Genomic DNA, 19761 nt, shown 5'->3' with positions numbered 1-19761 from the left:
TAAAACATAAAGAAGCAGCAACATTCACAATCGAGAAGATGGAACCAGCAAATGTTTATCATTTTTGCCTCATAAATGACTTTAAAGCATTGATCAGTTATTCAGATAGTGGGATTAGTTTTCTATTGATTGACAAATCAATCATCTAATTGTTTCATCACTGGGTCACTGATTATATAAAAGCCACTTCAGAAGCTTTCAAACTCATTCGGGAATAAATGTCATAAATACAGCTCACTAACCTGTTCTGTACAAAACCTCGTACCCATAATGTTTTAGTCCTCCATGAGTTGAGATATTTCTTTACGCTGAACCAGTAGACCGAGTGTCTCTTAACCTCTGACCACCTCTCTTCCTCTGCAGTTACTTTGAGCTGGAGAGCAGCGGGGTGAGAGAGGAGATCCGCTACCACTACCGCTTCAAAGGCAAGCCGCGCTCCGAGTCCTTCCCCTACCGCCTCGCCGATGGACAGTGGCACAAGATCGCCCTCACCATCAGCGCCTCCCACCTACTGCTGCACGTCGACTGTAACAGGTAACGCACACAGACGCGTCCACATGGAACACCTCGATAAATCCGTCATAAGTGGCTGGGTCGCTGTATTTTTACCATGCTCCTGAAGTCACGCCGCTAATGAGCTGTCAGTGTTTATCAAGGTAAATATTTGTTTGCTACTGTCTCAGTGTGGATGACAGGCTGTTAACTGACAATGAAACATCCAAGGACAAATTAACACACACAGTGTAAGAGAAAGGCTGTGTCTTTATATAGCCTGGAGGATGTGTGTTCAGCTCACACTGTTCCATAATGAAGTGGAAAGTAACAATGATATAATCGCATCATCGATTGGGTAATGAAGGCACTTTTCTGAAGGAGCACTCAGTCAGAGTTGATCTATAAACATGCACCTCAGCTGTGACAGTCCCTCTCGACCCTCACACTCCCTCCTGAGAGCCAGGAAGACATTACTTGTCCTTTTCTTAATGTAGCTGCTAGACAGACGCGCTGTGAACAAGCGGTGTAAATTTGACTCGAGGTAATGCTTTGTCACCTCTCATGGATGAAAAGCTGTATGATGCATGAGGAGGGGTGGGGTTGCGTTGTAGTATTGATTCTTCCAAGGCACCTATTATTCCCATTAGGCCGGTGGTTTGTCGATTAATTATGGCTGAAGTGGCCGTGTGTCAGATGAGAAAGCAGTGACGATAAAAGAGATGGAGAGCACATGAAAATGGAATCAAAACTTTTTATGCACTTACAGTTCTTTGGCTGAGAGCTGAGTTAATTGAGACGGTTACAGTGAATGGGTTGGTTTGATACCATTTGTCATCTGATGGTGGCTGTGAGTGGTATGAAAGTGAAGGATGACACCAAGCTAGACTCTTACATTCTGCCTTATAAACATATTTATTGAGTCATTTCCCTTCTCTGACCAGTACTGTGTGGTGTTGCTTGCATGAAACAGCTCTGCCCATGCTAACTCCAGTCATAATGCTGCTAATTCAATATTTGTTTTGCCCTCTGATAAACCGAGGCTTCACCACACACCAGCATCTGTTTAACAAATACCATTAAATCATTCCCCCAACCTGCAGCAGTCTTTAAACCTCTCCTCACTATTAAAGCATCGCTTTTAACAAGCAGCTGCTAAACAAATTAACTCGGCTTGACTCACCGGTTTGCCTCGATGTGAGAAGAACACACGACAAAAAGATTCATCAGCATTAAATCCATAAGTAGCGAAATCTCTAAAGCTTCACAAAGAACATGATCAAAGAACAGCGACTGTTGAAACTTCTCCCTGAGGTATTTCACCAGAATAACAATCCACAGCCGGGTGTCGTCTTTGCGCTGTTTGGCGCATTAGTGTTGTTCTTGTAGGACCCTGTATCTCCTTACTGCACTTTACTCTGAAATACGTTATACACCTCCACAGTAAAATACTATATAAATAAGAATGTACTTATCAGTATATTGAACTCTGTAAATAATATTAATGCTGCATACTATCTCTGTATTTAGCTAGTTAATGTTTTACTAATTTCTATATAATACAGCTACACTTTTCTGTAACAGGCGGTTGACAAGTGTTTAGGTAAAAATTTAAAATAAATCCAGCTCTTCATTGTTTGATCGTTAGTGCGTGCATCAATCAGGGAAGCCATTTTGAATGTTTCGCATTACAAAAACACATCCTGCTTCAGAGCTTTCCGCTAATTTCATCCTATAATACTTTGCAAAGTGTCTGTTAGACTTTTGAATCTGTAAAGAAAGTCTCAGTGTGAAGCTGTTGTGGCAGGAAGCTTTGGAGAGACTCTCAGCAGCTTGTAATGAAGTTCAGTAGCACTACAGAGGTGTTTTACACCTGCAAAATGTTGCTTAATCTCATTTAAAGCAACCGTTTCTTCAACCAGAACATTCGCCAAAACAAGCAATTCGTTTGGGAATCCTCAGTTTTTCTTGTGTTGCAATGCAATTCATTTGCTTATTCTCAATTAACAATACATGGCGAGGATGTGAAGGTGTTTATGTAAAGCTGCTCTGAAGCTTTTGTTGCAAGGTCAACGTGAGGCCGGTGAGAGTGTGAATTTAATCATGATTACCGAGCCCCCCTTGCCATAGATGTACGGGGTCGGACAGAAAGGTCAACCACTTCATCGGCTGCCGCACTCCGCGCTGATCACATGTTTACCCCTCTGCATTTCACCGTGACCCGCAGACGCACCAGCTGACACCACCTGCTTGCAAATCAGCTTACACATTGTCTTCAAAGTAGCAATCACAGCTCACGATACCTTTCATCAGAGAAACAAAACAGCAGCACTTTAGCCTGATGTGATGCTGTCCCCCCCCTCCCCATGCCACTTTGAGACGATGGTGGCAGATCAGCTGATGGTCAAAGTTTGTATTTAAACTCAGGTCCAACTGTTCTGGATGTTTGTTTAAAAACTTGGCTATGATGCAAAAGTGCAATGATGTCTGCTTCATGGGCTCATGTTCTTTACCTTAAGCTTAAGATTCTGCACAGTTGATACAAAAAGTTTCAAATATTCTAGGTTTGATTGCCTAAAGTGCTGAAATGAAAACCCATTAAACCAAACTATATTTACCGTCATTTGATGCTGACTTTTCAGTAGCGTGCAGCGATATAGCTTGTAATGAGATGCTTTTGTACAGCTGATAAACACTGCAGTGAGCAGAATATATCCAGAATTACCAATCACACTTTCCCAGAGGGCACTAATGAGGATAGTTTATACGAGGACTGGATTTAGGTTGGTTACAAAGGGAAGCAGTTGCCATTTTCTTTTTTTGATTTGCATTCTGATTATAGTTATTAAGGTCTCAGTGTGACTGTGTATTTATTCACAAAAACCTTCTTTTTTAAGATTTTCTGTCGAGGATTAATGCTGATGAAGTCATCCAACAAAAAAAGTCTGAATTAGAAATCCAATTTTTTCCTCCTAGTTGTTCTCTCACCACTTTGACAACAACTAAGTAAATTTGGTTTTGATGACAACTTTGTGCAAGGAATAAAAACATAAAACCAGAGAAGAAGAATTAGAATATCATATCCCTGATAACGTGATCATCTCACTCTTAAGTGCGGGGAATGATTTTTCCATTCAAAGCAAATTGGCAGACCCAATAGCCTTGAAATTCAGAGCAATTTGATTTGTGTACTAAACAGTACTTTATTGATTTCAAGGCTCATTAAATGGTTTTAAGCATCTATAAATGTGAGAGAGGGCAGTTAATCCTCACGTCTTCAGGTGAACTTTTACCACGTAGGTTCTTTGGCCTTCACAGCTCCTGTTTTATTGATGCCTAAACTGTGACATACACAGAGAGCAGTCCGGCCCTCTGGGCTCATTCAAATGCAGCGTAAGCAAGGCCAGTGGTTATGATGCAAAGACTAACAGGTTGACAATAATCCACAAGTCAATATTATCATATTAAAGGAATATTTCAACATTTTGGGAAATATAAATAAAAATAAGATCAGTACCACTCTCACATCTGCCTGTTGAGTGTCTTAGCTTAGCATAACAGCTCGACACAGGGAGAAGCAGCTTCCCTCTTTCAGATGCTATGCCGGAAACTTGTCGATTTTACGCTTATTAAGCGTTAATTAGTGATTTGTCGGTTTTGTTACTTTCAGACAAAGCCAGGCTGTAAACAGGCAACTGCTCACTAACACGTTTAGCCATAACGACATTATGATAATTGATAGCTAGCTTGTTGTGGAGTTATTGTGCCCCCTAGTGTCCCTAAAATGCAGTTAAAAAAAAAAACTAACAGCAACAACATTTTGCAATGAGAAAAGGTGTCTTAGAAGTCAGTAAAAGATCCTTTGTGCATATTCAACATGTCAGCTAAATGAATGATGATGGTGGAAACTGATGATTAATTTGTAGGCTCATTTTAGGTCAGTTGTTATTTGGTATTTTCAGCAGCTACAATGTCTGATAGAAGGAAATGTTTGAGCAGTTAAAAGCATCATGAAAAACATGTTTGTAAGTTTCTCAGAATGAAAAAGTGGAGGAATCTTTCTGGAGCAACCTACAAAACAAAACATGATCACACAGCAGGATGCGATATGGGAGGTTTGGTTAACACTAACATTTTTTCTTAATTGGAAAAACTCCCCCCCCCCCCCCCCCCCCCCCCCCCCCCCCACTTCAGTCTCCCAGACCAAGTAAGTGCATCCCTTCTTTGGAGGCATTCTGGGAAATTACATCACTTTCCTGTGCTATCATTTAATTCTCCTACTTTTGCTCCTACAAATAGGCTTAAAGTAATCATTCCAGACACTGTAATGAATTCAGTCACTAACTACTTAAATGTCTTTGACCCACGTTGCTCATCATCATCATCATCATCATTATTGAATGAATTGAATGTTCCCTTTATCCCCCATCTATATTTCACACCTTTTACCCATCGGGGAAATAGAATTGCTCATCAGTGCTCTATACTTTACAGACAGCCCTCCATTTCTGAAGTCTGACAGATCTTTGGAGTCTACAATTTTTTTTCTTAACAGGCAACGTGATTAATTATTCAACACATTCATTGGAGTTATACTAACCAGAAAAACATTTGCTGCCACAGTAACAGAGGATTTCAAATTTGTTGCTGTTTGCGCATATGACACGGTAACATTATCCTCTATTTGACTAACTTGATCCGTTTGGATATCCCTGCCACACCTGTCTGTGTTTTTGACACTGTTGCTTACAAGAAGAAAATCCTCTGGCTTACTGCAGGGCAACGGCTTCAATTCGTACCTGTTTGACCGCAGCACGCGAGTCACTGTGTCCAAGTGAAGGACTTTTACCTTAGGTTAGGATTTAGACTTAATCTGAAGGTGGATCAGACACTGGAGAGTTCATGGAAATTCCCCCTGTGTCTGTTACCTCGTCTGTCCCTGTCTGAGATCGATGCAAAGAAAACATCACAGAAGTAAAGACATTTAGGCAACACACTGACGGAGCACAGAGAGGCAGTGTGTTGCCTTCAGCTGGGATCAACATGGATGAAAAGTGCTGGATAGATGATTTTCTATCTGCACCAGCATGTTATGTATATATTATAACATGGCACAAGAACGTAGATTAATTATCAATTATTACCATACCATAAAATTACCAATTGACTTCACCTGGGAACACTTGTTACTCGTCCTCTTATTGTATAAGATCTGCTACCTGTTTAGTTGCTACTCATTTTCACTATTGCATGTTCATGTATATGTTATATGTTTTTAATGGCTTGTTTTGTGTATGTATTTTCTACTCTACATTCTTTGGGAGAGGACAAAGACAAATTTCCACTGAGGTGTACAATAAAGTCAATCAATCAATTAGCGCCAATGCTAATAACAATCATTGAACCGTATAATAGCATTATAAAGTTAATAATGCTCAATATTGCAAAACATATATCAATCAAATCAACCAAAATTAAGTTTTAACATGAGTGACAAAATTTTAATGAGAACTAAAAGCTTTCAACCATATAACATGATCTTCCTCAGCGAATGGAGTTTGCTCATTTGTCACTGAATTGTACACGTTAAAATTTCTTTATGGACTTCTCGACCATGTTGGCTTAAAAGTCAATTTTAGAATTTAAGGTCAAACACCAACTTTGAAGCTCAATAAAAAATAATGTTGTCACATGAATCAGTGTAAACTAAATTTAAACCAGAATGTACATTTAGCAATTAGAAACAACACCTTGTACCGTGGGAACTGGTGATGGGAAATTTGCCTTTTTTTACTGACATTTTATAGACCCAACAATTAGTTAATCAGAATGGCACAGGTTAAATAAACTGATAATGAATGATAGTTGCAGTGTTACTGAGGATATCGGTTTATGCTGTACTACAGCACTTCAGATTTTCAACGTTGGAGATGAATTGGGGCTGGAGTGAAATCTAAAGATTTTTATTCTTTGACCATCCGTTATTCTAGATGGTGTGCGCAGCAAACATCCTGCTGGCCCTGTCCATGACATCACGCAACACAAGCCTCCACCCTGCCCTTTTAACAACAAAATAAATCCCACGGCACAACCTTTCCATCAAGTACATGATTTTCCACTTTGTGCGCACTCGCTGGGATGCTGTCCCTGAAGTTAAAGTGGAGCTTTTGGAAATCTGTAGCGTACTCCAAAGGAAACCCCCGTGATTTATTGGAGTACAGTTTGCTGAAATGTCTGCAGTTGGACTCGTTACGGCCCCAAATCTTGCTTCAATAATTATTAAATTGATGAGTAAATTAATCAATCAAGAAATGTTTATCTCAGAGAGAGTCAGACCTCGGTAACAAAAGAGATATACTTGATTGAACCAAGACTGGTGTTTGACATTCAGACAATCGTTGAAAGGAAGATATTCCAGTATCACTTCGTTGACTGTTTTGCACTCTGATCGCTACCTCGTAGTTGTTGTTGTTGTAGTAACCTGAAAATGAATGTTACTCTAATGAATCCAGATTGCTCACGGAGGAGTCAGTGTTGCGGGAGCTTTACCTCCGGTCTCCTGGACTGCTGTGGGCTCTGGTTAGGATGATGCAGTAAACTCGAAAAATCAAGAAGAGCAACAGGTTTTAAAAATTCCTTATGCGCTTAATCTGCACTAAACCTTGGCTGTACTGCTCAGCAGCACTTTATTGTGGCTTATTGATGAGCAGATACAACTTTTTTTATTTGGTTGTTTGCTGTGACGGCTGTAATTGCTGTCCAGCGGGCTTTTGTATGTTGTTTGTGTGCCCTGGAGGGACGATAAAGTTTTCTGAACTCTGAACAGATTGTATCATCCTATTATTGAATAAGGTATTGAACTGTTCTTAGATAATATGAAAAATATCTCCTGGCCAGTGGGTATGTTCATTGCACTGATATAAGACTTGGGCCTTGGATGAGCTCCTCATGAGGAGCCCTGTGTATCTTCAGGCTCTGGCTGACCAATTGTTGTTTGTAATTGTAATTGTTACAACAAGAATAAGAAATCTGGAATATTCTGAGTTATTTTATTTTTGTTAAAATCGTCATCAACTGCATAAATTGTGTGCCAAACTTCACCAAAGTTGAACTCTGCACTATGCAAAAGTTCAGCACAGATGTGTTTCATCTCCGCGAGCAAAAGCGCCAGCCACAGTGAGTTTTGCTGTTATAAATGCTTGTGCGGCTTTGCCCTCTGTCTGGGGTCACAATACATCAGCTTTGTTTTTTTTCCATTCTTCTACAAATAAATTCTGACTAACAGTCAAAGTCACTGACACCCAGACCAAACGCTGCTGCTCCGTCTGCCTGCACCTCTTTGGGAAAATCGTTATGACTCACCTGTCCAGATGAAAAATGAATTTTCTGTGTTGCTTCAGCAACAGCTCAGACATTGAGAAATGATACATATTGAAATACAAAATGTTGTTGCGTTCAGATGTGTGGAGTGAAAAGAGAGCCGCAGTGGGTTCCCTAATGCAGAGTCAATGACTTTTTCGGTCCTCTACCTCCTCCACCTATCATTTTCAGATGCATTTCATTGGAACACATTCAGTTACTGCAGGTCATTTCTCTCCCACACACAGATTCGTGTGATATTACCTGCAGTACTGCCACAGTGGAGCTTAGACAAGGTCAGATGCTTACATAACTGTAGTATGTAATTGCAATTTCCAAATTTTCCTAATTGAATTAGTGGCAGACACCCAGTACATACGCCCTTGTCACACACTTGGAGTCAGCTCTTTGTTTTGGACCTGAATAGCTAATCGCAGTAATGACATTGGCTGTACCTGTCACTTACAACCACTCGGTTGTCCCTTCCTCGCAGAAGGTCATTTCATGTGCAGACTGGCTGGTGTTTCTCAGGGGGCCTTTGCCGCTGCTCTCGCCACCGCTCAGTTCCTGCTGCCAGCTCCTTAGCCTCTCCTGTGCTGCTTCTTATTTGGCACCCAGTTTAGCCTGGACCCTGCTGCATGTGTAATCTTTAGATATGATATGAAAGCCAACCTTGGTGCGGGGTTGAGTTGAAAGTAACTTGCTTCTCCTTGTTGGCTCCTTCTTTCGGGATACAGCACTGAAATGGGCTCCAAACAAAAGCAACTCCCTTTCAATATCTACTTAACCCCCTTTTTGCTTTTTCTGCTCTCTGCCTGCAAGCACTTTCTCCCTCAGTGGACTGTGTACAGGAATTAGTTTTTCATCAAGTCTAAAGCCCCACTGGCATCCGCAGCGCAATAATACTCACAGATTGAACAACACACTGAAAATTCTGCTGCACTCAGAGCCTTGATAGCAGGATAGTTAAAATGTACCTTTTGTCCTGAGGGTAGTGGAAAGGTCACAGGGTCATTCAAATCGAACCGTTTCAATGTGCTTGACCAACTTTGTAATCTGCTTAAAAAGTAATTGGATGTCCAGTGTTTAAAACTGACATTTTGGCCCGACAATGGCACTGGCGTAACAGAGGAAAGCTCAAAAACATTCAAAATGGTAAAGGTTCATCCTCTGTTTAGAATTTAATCGTCCATATCTTTTTTAATTATAAAGCAGGTCTATATTCTTTATTAATACTGTGAAAGTATCAAAGCCTCAGTCCACAGAGAAATGCACACAGCCTGTATTCAGAAACTGAGCCTTAAAACCAGCCGTCAGGACTTCCTGTAAATTTGTGATGTCACAACAAAGACACTCTCCACTCCACTCTCGGCCATGCCCCAAGCCCCGCCCACCCAGAACCCACCATCCAACCTTGTAGGATTTGTTTTCTCTCAGTGTTTTCTTGAGCTTTGCCATATTTTGATTCGATAACTCAGAAAACAGTCAGCCAATCAGGAAAGAGCCGACCTGTTGTTACTAGAGCTGTAGAGAGAAGTCAGAGAGGAGATGTAAAACTAAACTGAAAGTACATCGTTCTTCTTATCGATATCAAAACTTCAGACAAAACACCAGTGAAGTGTAAAATGTGGAACCTTTTAATTTAAAACCTTCTTACATGCCAAGTTTTTGGAAATTAGAAATAGTCTGGCAAGCTAACAGACTGAAAACACTTAAACCAAAGTTACTAGTTTTCCCCTGAGCTTTTAACTACATATAAGTTTTTTTGCCTTGTGAATGGAGTTCCTCAGTTGTCATGGAGACAGCTCTGGACAAAAATGGCATCCAGTTATTTAGCTCATCCATAGGTCATGCTTTTGCTCCGATGTGCACAGCCACATTCTCTCTGCATGCATGAACGCACATCGTGTAAGTGTTTTAAGAGAGATCGCTGTAACACAAAGGGGACACGAGGGGTATTATTAAAATGATCAGGCTGTCTTCTCCTCTGTCTTTGTGTCTCAGTCACTCAGTATGTTGTCTCTCTCTCTGACTTAAAGCTGAATTTCGAATTGTCGGTAGAGACAGTCCTGGACAAGGAGGAAGACCAGGAGGAATATTAGAACAAAGATCTTAGAAACCAGTGAGGGAGAATGAAGGGAGAGTTCTCTCTTCGCAGGACAAGCAGGACAATACTCTGCGTGTGTTTAATGTGTGTGTATGTGAGAGAGAAAGCTTTTTTTTTTTTTTCAATGAATCGTTTCTTTTACTGTATTTTGCAGAAGAATGCTACGCTTACATTTGTTTGTGCTAATTCTTGATTGTTTTGCTCACATTGTAGACGTACTGTCTACTTTTTTAGAATTGTACTTTGTCAATATTTTTTTTGATCATTTTATATTATGATCAAAGCTGATTTGAAAGAGAGAGACTTCATTTTTCTACATTCTGCATCTTAAAGACATCTTGAATAGATGCACATTTAACAACAAAATTCGACAAAAAATAACAACAAAAACAATAACAAATAACAAAAACAATGACATCTTGAAATTTGGAAATTGTACATTTTGGGTCATTAAAACTTGGATCTAATTTTCATAGTTATGGACACGATTTTATTATTTATTACGGTAACATTTTACTCACCAAAGTCATCGTTATGTTATAAACAAGCCAACAGTTTATCCAGATTATCTGAATCACTTTATAGCACTCAAAGTGTCGATAATAATCCCTCACTGCAAATAAACTGTGTGCTGCAGGTAAACTACACTAAGTAAGGTAGGTCAAAGTTGATCAGGAAGTTTGCCTTCTAAACTGTGATGAGTCTTGGTAATAATATAAGTACAATATTCAAGGACTGAGCCTTTGAGTTTTTGCTGCTGTCTGGTGTGTCTGAGGCTACGGCTCCTTTTTATATTTAAGTGATTACGTTAGGAGCAAATTATTCTGTGTGTTTACCATTGTATTCTCTCTGCTGCAGGTTTTTGTTTGGGAGAGTATGGGTGTCACAGCAACAGGCTTTGTACACTCATCAGTGACAAGCTTTACTTATGGATAAGCTGAATAACTGAATAACAATTGCACCTCATTTACAATTTTTATATTTATTTTTTGCTGTTTTGTGTCTAGTCAGAGGCTCAGAGAGGCTTTGTGTTAGTCATGCCTCACTTTACACCAGTGAGTTCTGACAGAATTTTTTATTTCCTTATTATTCAAGGTCAAGGATTTGAAGACACAGATTTATTGATACAACTCCATTAGCTGCGCTGAGGTGTCTGTCTACCTGCAATGATGGTTACAGAGAGTCTTTGAGTGAAGCAGCTGTCTAATGCAGCATGAGAGTAAAATATAAATACTGTGAGAGGAAATCTTAAACATTTTTTAAAACCTGCTGAGTATTTCCCTGTGCTGTGTTCTATCATGTGGTGATGGTAGGGGCTGTACTGGTGCAGAGGGCCTATGGTGTGCTATGGTTCACTTGCAGGTGTTATCGGGCTGTTTTTAGCCATAATAACAGGATGGCTCTACTGTTTACTCTGTTGGCCTGTCAGTTAGTTAGCAGGTCAGTCCAACCACTGTTGTCCAGAGTGAAATATCTCGACAACTAGTGGATGGATTGCCATGAAATTCTGTGCAGACCATTCATGGCATCCAGAGGATGTATCCTACTGACTCTGGTAATCACTGGACTTTACATCTGGTGCCACCATGAGTAGACATTTGTTGTTTCAAGGGGAAATGTCTCAAAGCTTTGGGATGAACTGGCATGAAATTCAGTACAGACATTCTTGCAACTCTTAAAGTGAATCTGAACAGCTGGGTGAGTCCCCTCACTTGCCACCATCAGTTTTTATGACCAAATACCTGCAAAACTAACTACGTCAGATTGACTAAACTATGATGGTGACCATGGTAAACATTACTGCTTTAACATTAATGCTAAATGTCAGCATGTTAGCATTGGCATTGTAAGCATGGTAGCATATGGCTCAAACAACCACTGTGCCTGATTACAGCCTCACAGAGGTGGCAGCATGGCTGGTGTCTCGTAGTTTTAGTTTCAATGTGTTGAAATGTTCGTTTCAAAGTTTCAGACTTTGGCTCATGACAAATACAGTGCCCCCGGAAACTAAACTAAAACCTTTCCTATAGCGCCACCAACAGGTCAAACCAAGAAATGCTGAAAGGTACTGTGGGTAGTATTTGCCAGGATTATTAATTTACTCCCTTTTGATTGTAATGATCCTTTGACCTTTCCTGTAGCACTTTTAGTCCCACTGCAGGCTGCGAGAATAGTAAAATAATTGAGCTGTTCATTTTGTCCAGTGCTTTTATATTGTGTTGTGAGGTTTGATCAACATTTCTTCCTGTTTTCATGGATCGCAGTGCAATTCTCCAAAGTAATAACGTGTGCAGCGTAAGATGAAAAGTAAAGTTAAATCTGCAACCTTTGGGCCACACAGCAACAAGATGCCGAATTTGATCCAAATCAGAACTGATATTCCCTCTGGCAATTTGAAATGTAATGCCTAATTAGACCAGTTAAGACCAGAGAGTTGTGCCAAGTTGCATCATCCAAAGTTGTCTCTACGTAACGTGTTTGGAATTATTAACATTAGTTAAGAGTGTATGCGACCAATCGGACGGCTTGTTTGAAACTACCTGTTGTATAATGACTGATGGAGGCCGGTGGATGCTCGGTTCAGCAACAGTGAGAGGAGCAGATGCTTGAACAGCATGAGGACATCATAATGAAGAGGCGTTTACGTGGCCTGAATTAACCAGATGCCCGGCTAACAATGTGGCCTGGTCTACATTATTCATCTCATTTGGCCTATAAATCATCCATGTACATAAATGTTTAAGGTGTAGTTACGGCCTAAACGGGGCTGCTGTTGTGGCTGAAAGAGGGGTTATTATTGATTTAATTAGGACTAAACTGCCACCGGCTATTGTTTTTTTTTCTTGACAAATCACACTGCAGCTGTCTGTGTTTCAGTTATAGTGTGAAGACTTGGTTTAAAAAAATCTCTTTCAAATGCTTTACCTCTCTGACGCCCCTTTGATCCTCTTTCTCTCTCTCTCTCTCTCTCTCTCTCTGTCTTTCGGTCTCATGATGGTTTTTGAATGATGTCCTAATTAAATCTTCAAAACAGCTGACTATCAGTGTTGATTTCTGTTGCAACACAGAATCAGATTAAATGTGAAATGGGCAAAAACTCCGAACAGACCATATTTTATTTGTTATGTTGCGGATTATGTGAAAAACTAATGAATTAGACTTTTTACCTGTTAAATTACGTTTGCATTTGAGCGCTGATGAAATTGTTTGTTTATTTGTGACTAATTTTATCCACCAAAAATAATTTATTACAATTGTAATAATCAATAAATTGTCGTAGTAATTTTCAAGCAAAATACCAAACATCCTCTGCTTCCTGCTTCTCTAATTTTAGGGTTTTCAGCCTTTCCTCTGTTTTGAGCTATCAGTCGATACTGAAAATAATCATTAGATGCAGTCCATAATAATAATAATCATATAATCATATAATTCACATAATGTGAACCAAGAAAGCAGTTTGTTAATAATCGAAGTTAAGGTTGGTAAGACTGGTGTTGGATTGGGGTTTGTTTAAGGTTACATGAAGGGTAAGGCTTTAGTTATGGTTGAATACTGTCGACCGTGACATTTCAATGTCAGACTCCCTGTTTCTAGCTCTCTTCTCCATCTAATCCGTTCTTTGCGGGGACTTGTATTCATTTCTTTTTTGTCCTTTCTGCTCCTTTTTTTTTTTTTTTTGACCATTGTGCTTCCCACAAAGTTGTTAATGTGTGGACGTATGTCACGAAGTGGACTGATGGCTCACACTCGGCTAATGAAGGAGGGGAGATGTCGGCAGCTCTCCACCTTAAAGATCTCATAATGATATGACTTGCACAGCTTTTGTGACCAGCAGGCAGAAAATGACATTCTGCTTTGCTCATTAAAGAGGCCAGTGAGCTGGAAGGTATGTTACCCCCTTTTTTTTTTTCTTACCTGCTAAGCAGCTCATCAGCCTGGCCAAAACTATCATTAGGACAAGAACAAGGCTGTTACACTGGAATGGAACATTAGATTAATGATAGAGTTGTTAATACTGTTTTCTGTCCATTGGTCCCTCTTAGTCTTTTGCAGTTCATAGTTCTTCGCTAATGTTTCTTAAGGTTTAATATATATGTTGTAAGATCAGTAGTAGTGATATGCATGGGCAGATTTAAGTCTTCGCTAAGCCATGCATGAAGAACTAAAAATGTTACTCCAAATGAGCAACTCAGGTGTAACGTTTTAATTTCGTCTGAAGGGCAGTGCCAGCTCTGCTCAGCAGAGCAGCAAGCATTCATTACTTCATTACCTGATCATTGACGCGCCAGCTAAGAGGAGGGCACCGCGCGAAGAATGATAATGAGTTGAAATCAGGTTAATACTTCCACATGATGCTGTCTGTAACCTTGAAACCTTTTCCCTGGTTCTTGGCGAGTGCTGGGCTCGAGATACAGTCGCTATCTCTGACCAGAAAGCTCCTCTTGTTTGACTGGGTGGTTGTATTGTCACAACCGCGCAGGACACCGAGCGCATTGAGAGCACAAAGGAAATTATATGTGGCCCTTGGGTCTCTAATCAATGGGGCAACTCCAGCAGAATAACCCACGGTGAGATCAATTGGTTGCTGTGGTTCCAGTGCAGTAGCTCATACAGGCCTCTGCGAATAATTACTCCTTCTGCCTCAGGCAGCCTAATGAGGGAAAATTTTAAATGTCAGTGAATGGTGGTGGTAAAGTCTTTTTTTCCCCAATTGATTTTCTGTAATGTGCTCCTCATGTGAGTAAGACTGCACAGACAAACCTCCACCGTCCGACTGGGATTTTCAATCAGTGTTTCAAGCCTGTAAATTGCTATTATTAACTGGAATTTATTCAAGGCATGAACTGATTGACAGTTAATCACCATGTGATCACCACAGTATTTTTTTTCTTCTTTTGTTTGATAATTTTTGGGCTCTTTCTGCCTTTGATAGTATGCACAAAAGACAGCCAGGATTCGGGGAGAGACCGATCGGGGATGCAACACTGTCACTGAACAGAGAATTAAAATTGGATCATTCTGTTAAACTCTGGATTAAGTTAAATAACAATGTTTTTGAACGTTCAGTGCCAGTATGTGTTGGTTTATGAGAAGGGACTCCCTGGATAATGTGTATCGACACAATATTCCTGCTCTGGTTTAGCAAATTATTACTGTCAGACTTGGTCATAGAAAGTTTCCTAATGATCTTGTTGTGTGATGAACGTATCTGCGTGCCCGGGTCAGGATCTGTGAGAGAAGCACTGTGTCAGCTCTCCGTCTTCATTAGCCCAACCCGAGCCTCCATCATCCTGCTGCTCAAGTATCTGACTTTGTTTTTAAGGAGCGGATTTGAGGCTGTTAGTCCTCCCTAGCAGCCTTCTTGTGTCTGGGGTTCACTGCTGTCTGGTGTCAGGTGTGATGGAGTGTGTCATTACTGTAGCCTCCCTGCATCAAACTCAGCAGCTTCCAACCCACCTCCTGTGGGCAGACGCCCCAGCTAGGGCCCCTGGTGGCAGCGAGGGGGAGGAGGACAGGAGGAGCTCCCTGCTCCAAGGAGACCCAGGGGACGGACACACACATACATAAGCCTACTTAAACACCTTACCAGCCTCTCCATCTCTTTTTTTTTTTTTCTTCCCCCCGGTATGTATCTGCAGCTACAGTAGTTGTGTCTTATCAGAAAAGGACAGGAGCCTCTATCAACAGATAAGGTCACTGTTGAGGTGAAGTAATTACAGATTTCTGAGACAGAGAGGAAGCAGGCGTGCAGTGCCTTTGGGAATTGGGTGACAAAGCCAGATTAGACTCTATCTTCATCTACATACTGTAGGTAAAACCAGTATTATCCCCTGTGCCAAGCTGGGGGTAAAGGAATTTGGGTCATTTTATCCATTAAACATGATACATCTGCCATCTTATTAGGATATGCTCTAGTTTCAGGCAGTAGTTTCCTTGCCTTTTTCAATGGTACTCTGCTCCACTTCTTTTCAGTTAGTTTTACTTTTACTTTTTGCATCATGTATTTCCATAATGTTTAAAAACACATGTTTTAAAAAAAAAAAAAAAAACCCATCTCCATTAGGCATTCTGCATCTTTCATTTTCTACTGGAAGACAACTCAGACCAGATTTAACGTTGAATATGAGTATTGACTCAAAATTGCAGCTCTGCCATCTCGGAGCATAATGCCGACGTCTTTCAACCACTGTGGGTGGCAGAGCTCCAGTTTGAGTGGAGCTGGTACAGTTTGATTCATCCGCAGCACTAAAGGAGTATGAGAGAGACTGACAGATGCCCTTTCAGGAGAAGATACCGCAGAGCTGCGGTGACAGCCGCCGGAATATACAGTAGTGCTTCCACTGAAGTCAAGAGAAGACGAGAGTCTGAGGAGAAGCACCAGCACAGCATTATTCCACCTCCTCAAACCGATTCGTCATCTTCATACCACTGAGGAGGAGAGATGCAGCTAACATTTTTTATTTTTATTATTGATTAATTTAGCAATTATGTTCTTGATTTATTGACTAAACAATCAATCAATTAATTGATTGTGTAAAAATGTTTAAACCTTCATCAGACAGAGACATTAATATATGAAGCTTTCTTTTAACCTAATAAACAATTAAATATTGCTTATATGTGGCTAATGAGCTCTTCAAGTAAAAACAAACTCTGCTTCTTTGTGTCCCAGTTTCCTGAAGCTCAAGGTTTTCAGTTTTCTGTTACATAAGCCAAAGAGAAGCAGCAAACAAGGTAAAGTTATAGGTAATATTTGCTTGAAGGATTAATCGGTTTCTCAAATATTTGCAGATTAACTTTCTGTCGTTCCACGGATAGCTTAATCAACTAATTGTTTCAGCTCCACCGAGTAGCTTCACTAATTTATTATCCTTTAATTTGTCACCTGTCTGTATGTCCCCGTGTCCGTATCAGTTCAAGTCAGAAGCAGATGTGGTTCTGAGACGTCTGTACCTCAGTGTAAAACCTAAGAGCCAATTTCCCCAAAAACCACCAACAATTCACTTTGCGTTGCCCCATTTGAATGAACCTTCCACCCGTTTTCACCTCTACTTTTGATTTTCAAGGTCAAGAAAATACAACACTACCACGGATCTTCAAAAGTATGCCTTCCTTTCTCCTCTTTCCTTTCCTTTTTTCCTTTGTCCCTTTTCCATTCCTTTAACTTTTCTCTTCTGTCATAAAGGAAAATGTGAGTAAGAAAACCTGTATTTCTGTAGCATTTTTCAAACCAAGTCCTTCAAATACATAAATAAATAAATGAATAAAATAAATAGAGGCAGTAAACAGTTACATATAAAAGCAGACAAGGACAGAGCAGAGATATATAGAGAGTGCTCTAAATTGTTTTTATGCTCCTGTTTGCTGCGTCAACATGATGTCTCTGTAGCAGTGTCTGACATGTCACACATGTACGCATTTGTTTGTGAAACACTGGGAACCACCATGCATGTTGTCTGATGCACTCTGAACAGCTGTAATGCTTTATAAAGGGCTCGACACTGCTGTTGATTTCTTTTTTTTTTTTTTTTTTTTTTTGCCGCTGCCACTGTCGGAGAGGTGTTACTAAGAGATGTAGTTGTGCACAGACATTCCCATGTGATGGCTGGCTCATTTGCTATCTCTCGTGATTTGTTCACTAACATCCCTAACACCGAGGATGAAAGTGGAATAGAGTTGTGCTTTTGACTTGTAAATGGATGAAGCTTTTTTTTTTTTTTTTTTCCAGTTAAACTCATAAAGCACCGGTCCCTTGCTGCAAATTTCCCTGAGCTGGTGTGTGCTCACTGTAGTATAGATGATTCATGTCTGTTACAGCCTTTTCATCTCTAGGTACAAAAATCCAATTAGAAGAATAACAACGGAATATACAGTGTGTTGGCATAAGGAAAGTGCTGATGGGTGGTTTTTTTTTCTGTACAGCAGAGTAGAGATTCACATGTAAATGAGCTGGAATTCATATCCAGTCTCAGCAAATGGACTGTAACTGAGAATCATCCCAATTATTATGAGCACATTAGAATTGCTAGAGCATAATTTGTATTCACAAAGGAAAGGTAGTCTCGTGGTAATTTGTGTACGTTTTGTTCACAATACATCTTCTCTCCGCGTCCAGTGTGGAGTATTGTGTGTTTCGGCTCGTGCACTGCGCCTATACTCTGGAGTGGTATCATGATGAATGTCTAGGCTCAGCTGGCTCAGTTGAAAAAGCCGTATGATGTTGCCATTTACTGCGGGAATCCACTGAAACAGAAGTAAAGTCAACTGATGTTTATTTTTACAGCTTGAAATCAACCGAAGCATCTCAAGGGGCTTCACAGTTCCTGACACAGCCTGAACGCTTCAAGAGGACAAAAAAAAAGAGAGAAACTTTTCCCCAAAATGTTAGGACGTAAAAGAGAAGGAGGAAAACTTTTTTAAGAGTTAATTCAAGCCACACTGTCTCCTAGAAATGATGCCGATACACTAAATATTCTTTACCAGTATGTTTTGGAGGAAACATAATTCTTGTGCCGATCCCCGCCAATGTTTCTTCCTCTTCGCGAAATTCTACGTTCTTGTACAGCATAGGAGTCAGAGCGGGGTGGTTGGTGACGGCTGCCAGGTGTAAAGAGTGCAGCACCTACATCCTGCAGGGGGTTTGGCTTATGTCACAAAAATACCTTGGTGAAAAGAAGAAGAAGTTTGGTTAAAGTCAGGAAAAGACTGCGGTTACCTGTTGACTTTTTCAATATTTAACCAAGACACTGATCTTTTCCCATAAAATCGCTGTCGTGAGCAGAAACTGTTTGGAAAACAAATTAAATAGTTTCAAAATATACTTTATTACTATGTTAATAGAATATGTAATTGAGGCAACATTGGTGATGACAGTGGCAGCACCTTGGACAGACGGGTCACAGTAGGAGCTGATATCAGTCAGATATTAGTCGAGTTAAGTCGATTAATTTATAGAACTTTTTAAAAATTGTTTATTACACTTATTTGTTATTGAAATACAAATACAAACAGAATATAAATGATGTCATGATAACATTTATTAAAATTCAAAATCTGGGGGAACAATAATATAACAGGTTCAATAGTGATGCAGTTTATACTATAATTAGAAAGACGGAGTCCACTGAAGAGCAATATGCTTGTCATGCCATCGTGTTCCTGTAGCTGCACCATTTTGGATTGTGGATAAAACAGGAAAGACTGGTTAAGCCACAAATCCACACAAAAACGAAACGATCAAAACATTTTGACAAGCTACTTTTAACACAGAGTCTGTCAAATCTTTTTGACAACCTGTTATCTCTTTTTTTTTTTTTTTTGAACAAAGCAGTAAAGCACAATGCTAATGTTACATTCAGTCATTTAGTCACTTGGGAAACAGATTTTCAATCTGATCAAACTTGAGGTTTGTCCTTTTTGATGAGTTTTAGTTCTTAAATAGCTTCAGCTCTTTGAGTTTTAGTTGTTAAATATAAAATTTCAGGTCTTGATTATAATGCTACTTTTAAACTTTGTTAAACCGCTAAATCGAAGTCGATTTGAGAATAGATTTTTCAGTTTTCAGATACTATAACCGTTCTGACTGTGGCTGGTATGTCACGAAGGATACGCTCAGGTTAGGAAGGGGAAACGCATATCAACAGACCTTGACACAACACCAGCTTGTGGCACTTAGAAACTGTCACATACCACTTCTCACCGGCACGTACGTATTCTTCATTATGTCGCTGTTAATTAAGATATGCTCTTCAGAGTACCTCCTCTGCGTGGCTGCTGGCTGCGCTGTCAGCCGAAGCGACGAT

At 40.1% G+C, this 19761-nt stretch overlaps 1 protein-coding gene across 1 annotated transcript in view; it reads left to right on the top strand.

Moving 5' to 3' along the window:
- nell1 (neural EGFL like 1) overlaps nucleotides 1-19761 on the top strand; it is a 242836-nt gene that overhangs the window by 45909 nt on the left and 177166 nt on the right. Inside the window, exon 4 of the mRNA XM_022748050.1 lies at nucleotides 364-534. Coding sequence (XP_022603771.1) covers nucleotides 364-534 — 171 coding nt within the window. The remainder of the gene's footprint in view (nucleotides 1-363; nucleotides 535-19761) is intronic.

This window comes from Seriola dumerili, unplaced genomic scaffold, assembly GCF_002260705.1.
Source record: "Seriola dumerili isolate Sdu_G_001 unplaced genomic scaffold, Sdu_1.0 BDQW01000011.1, whole genome shotgun sequence".
NCBI lineage: Eukaryota > Metazoa > Chordata > Actinopteri > Carangiformes > Carangidae > Seriola > Seriola dumerili.
Note: the sequence above shows the minus strand (reverse complement) of the source record. Positions and strands in the feature narration are given on the sequence as shown.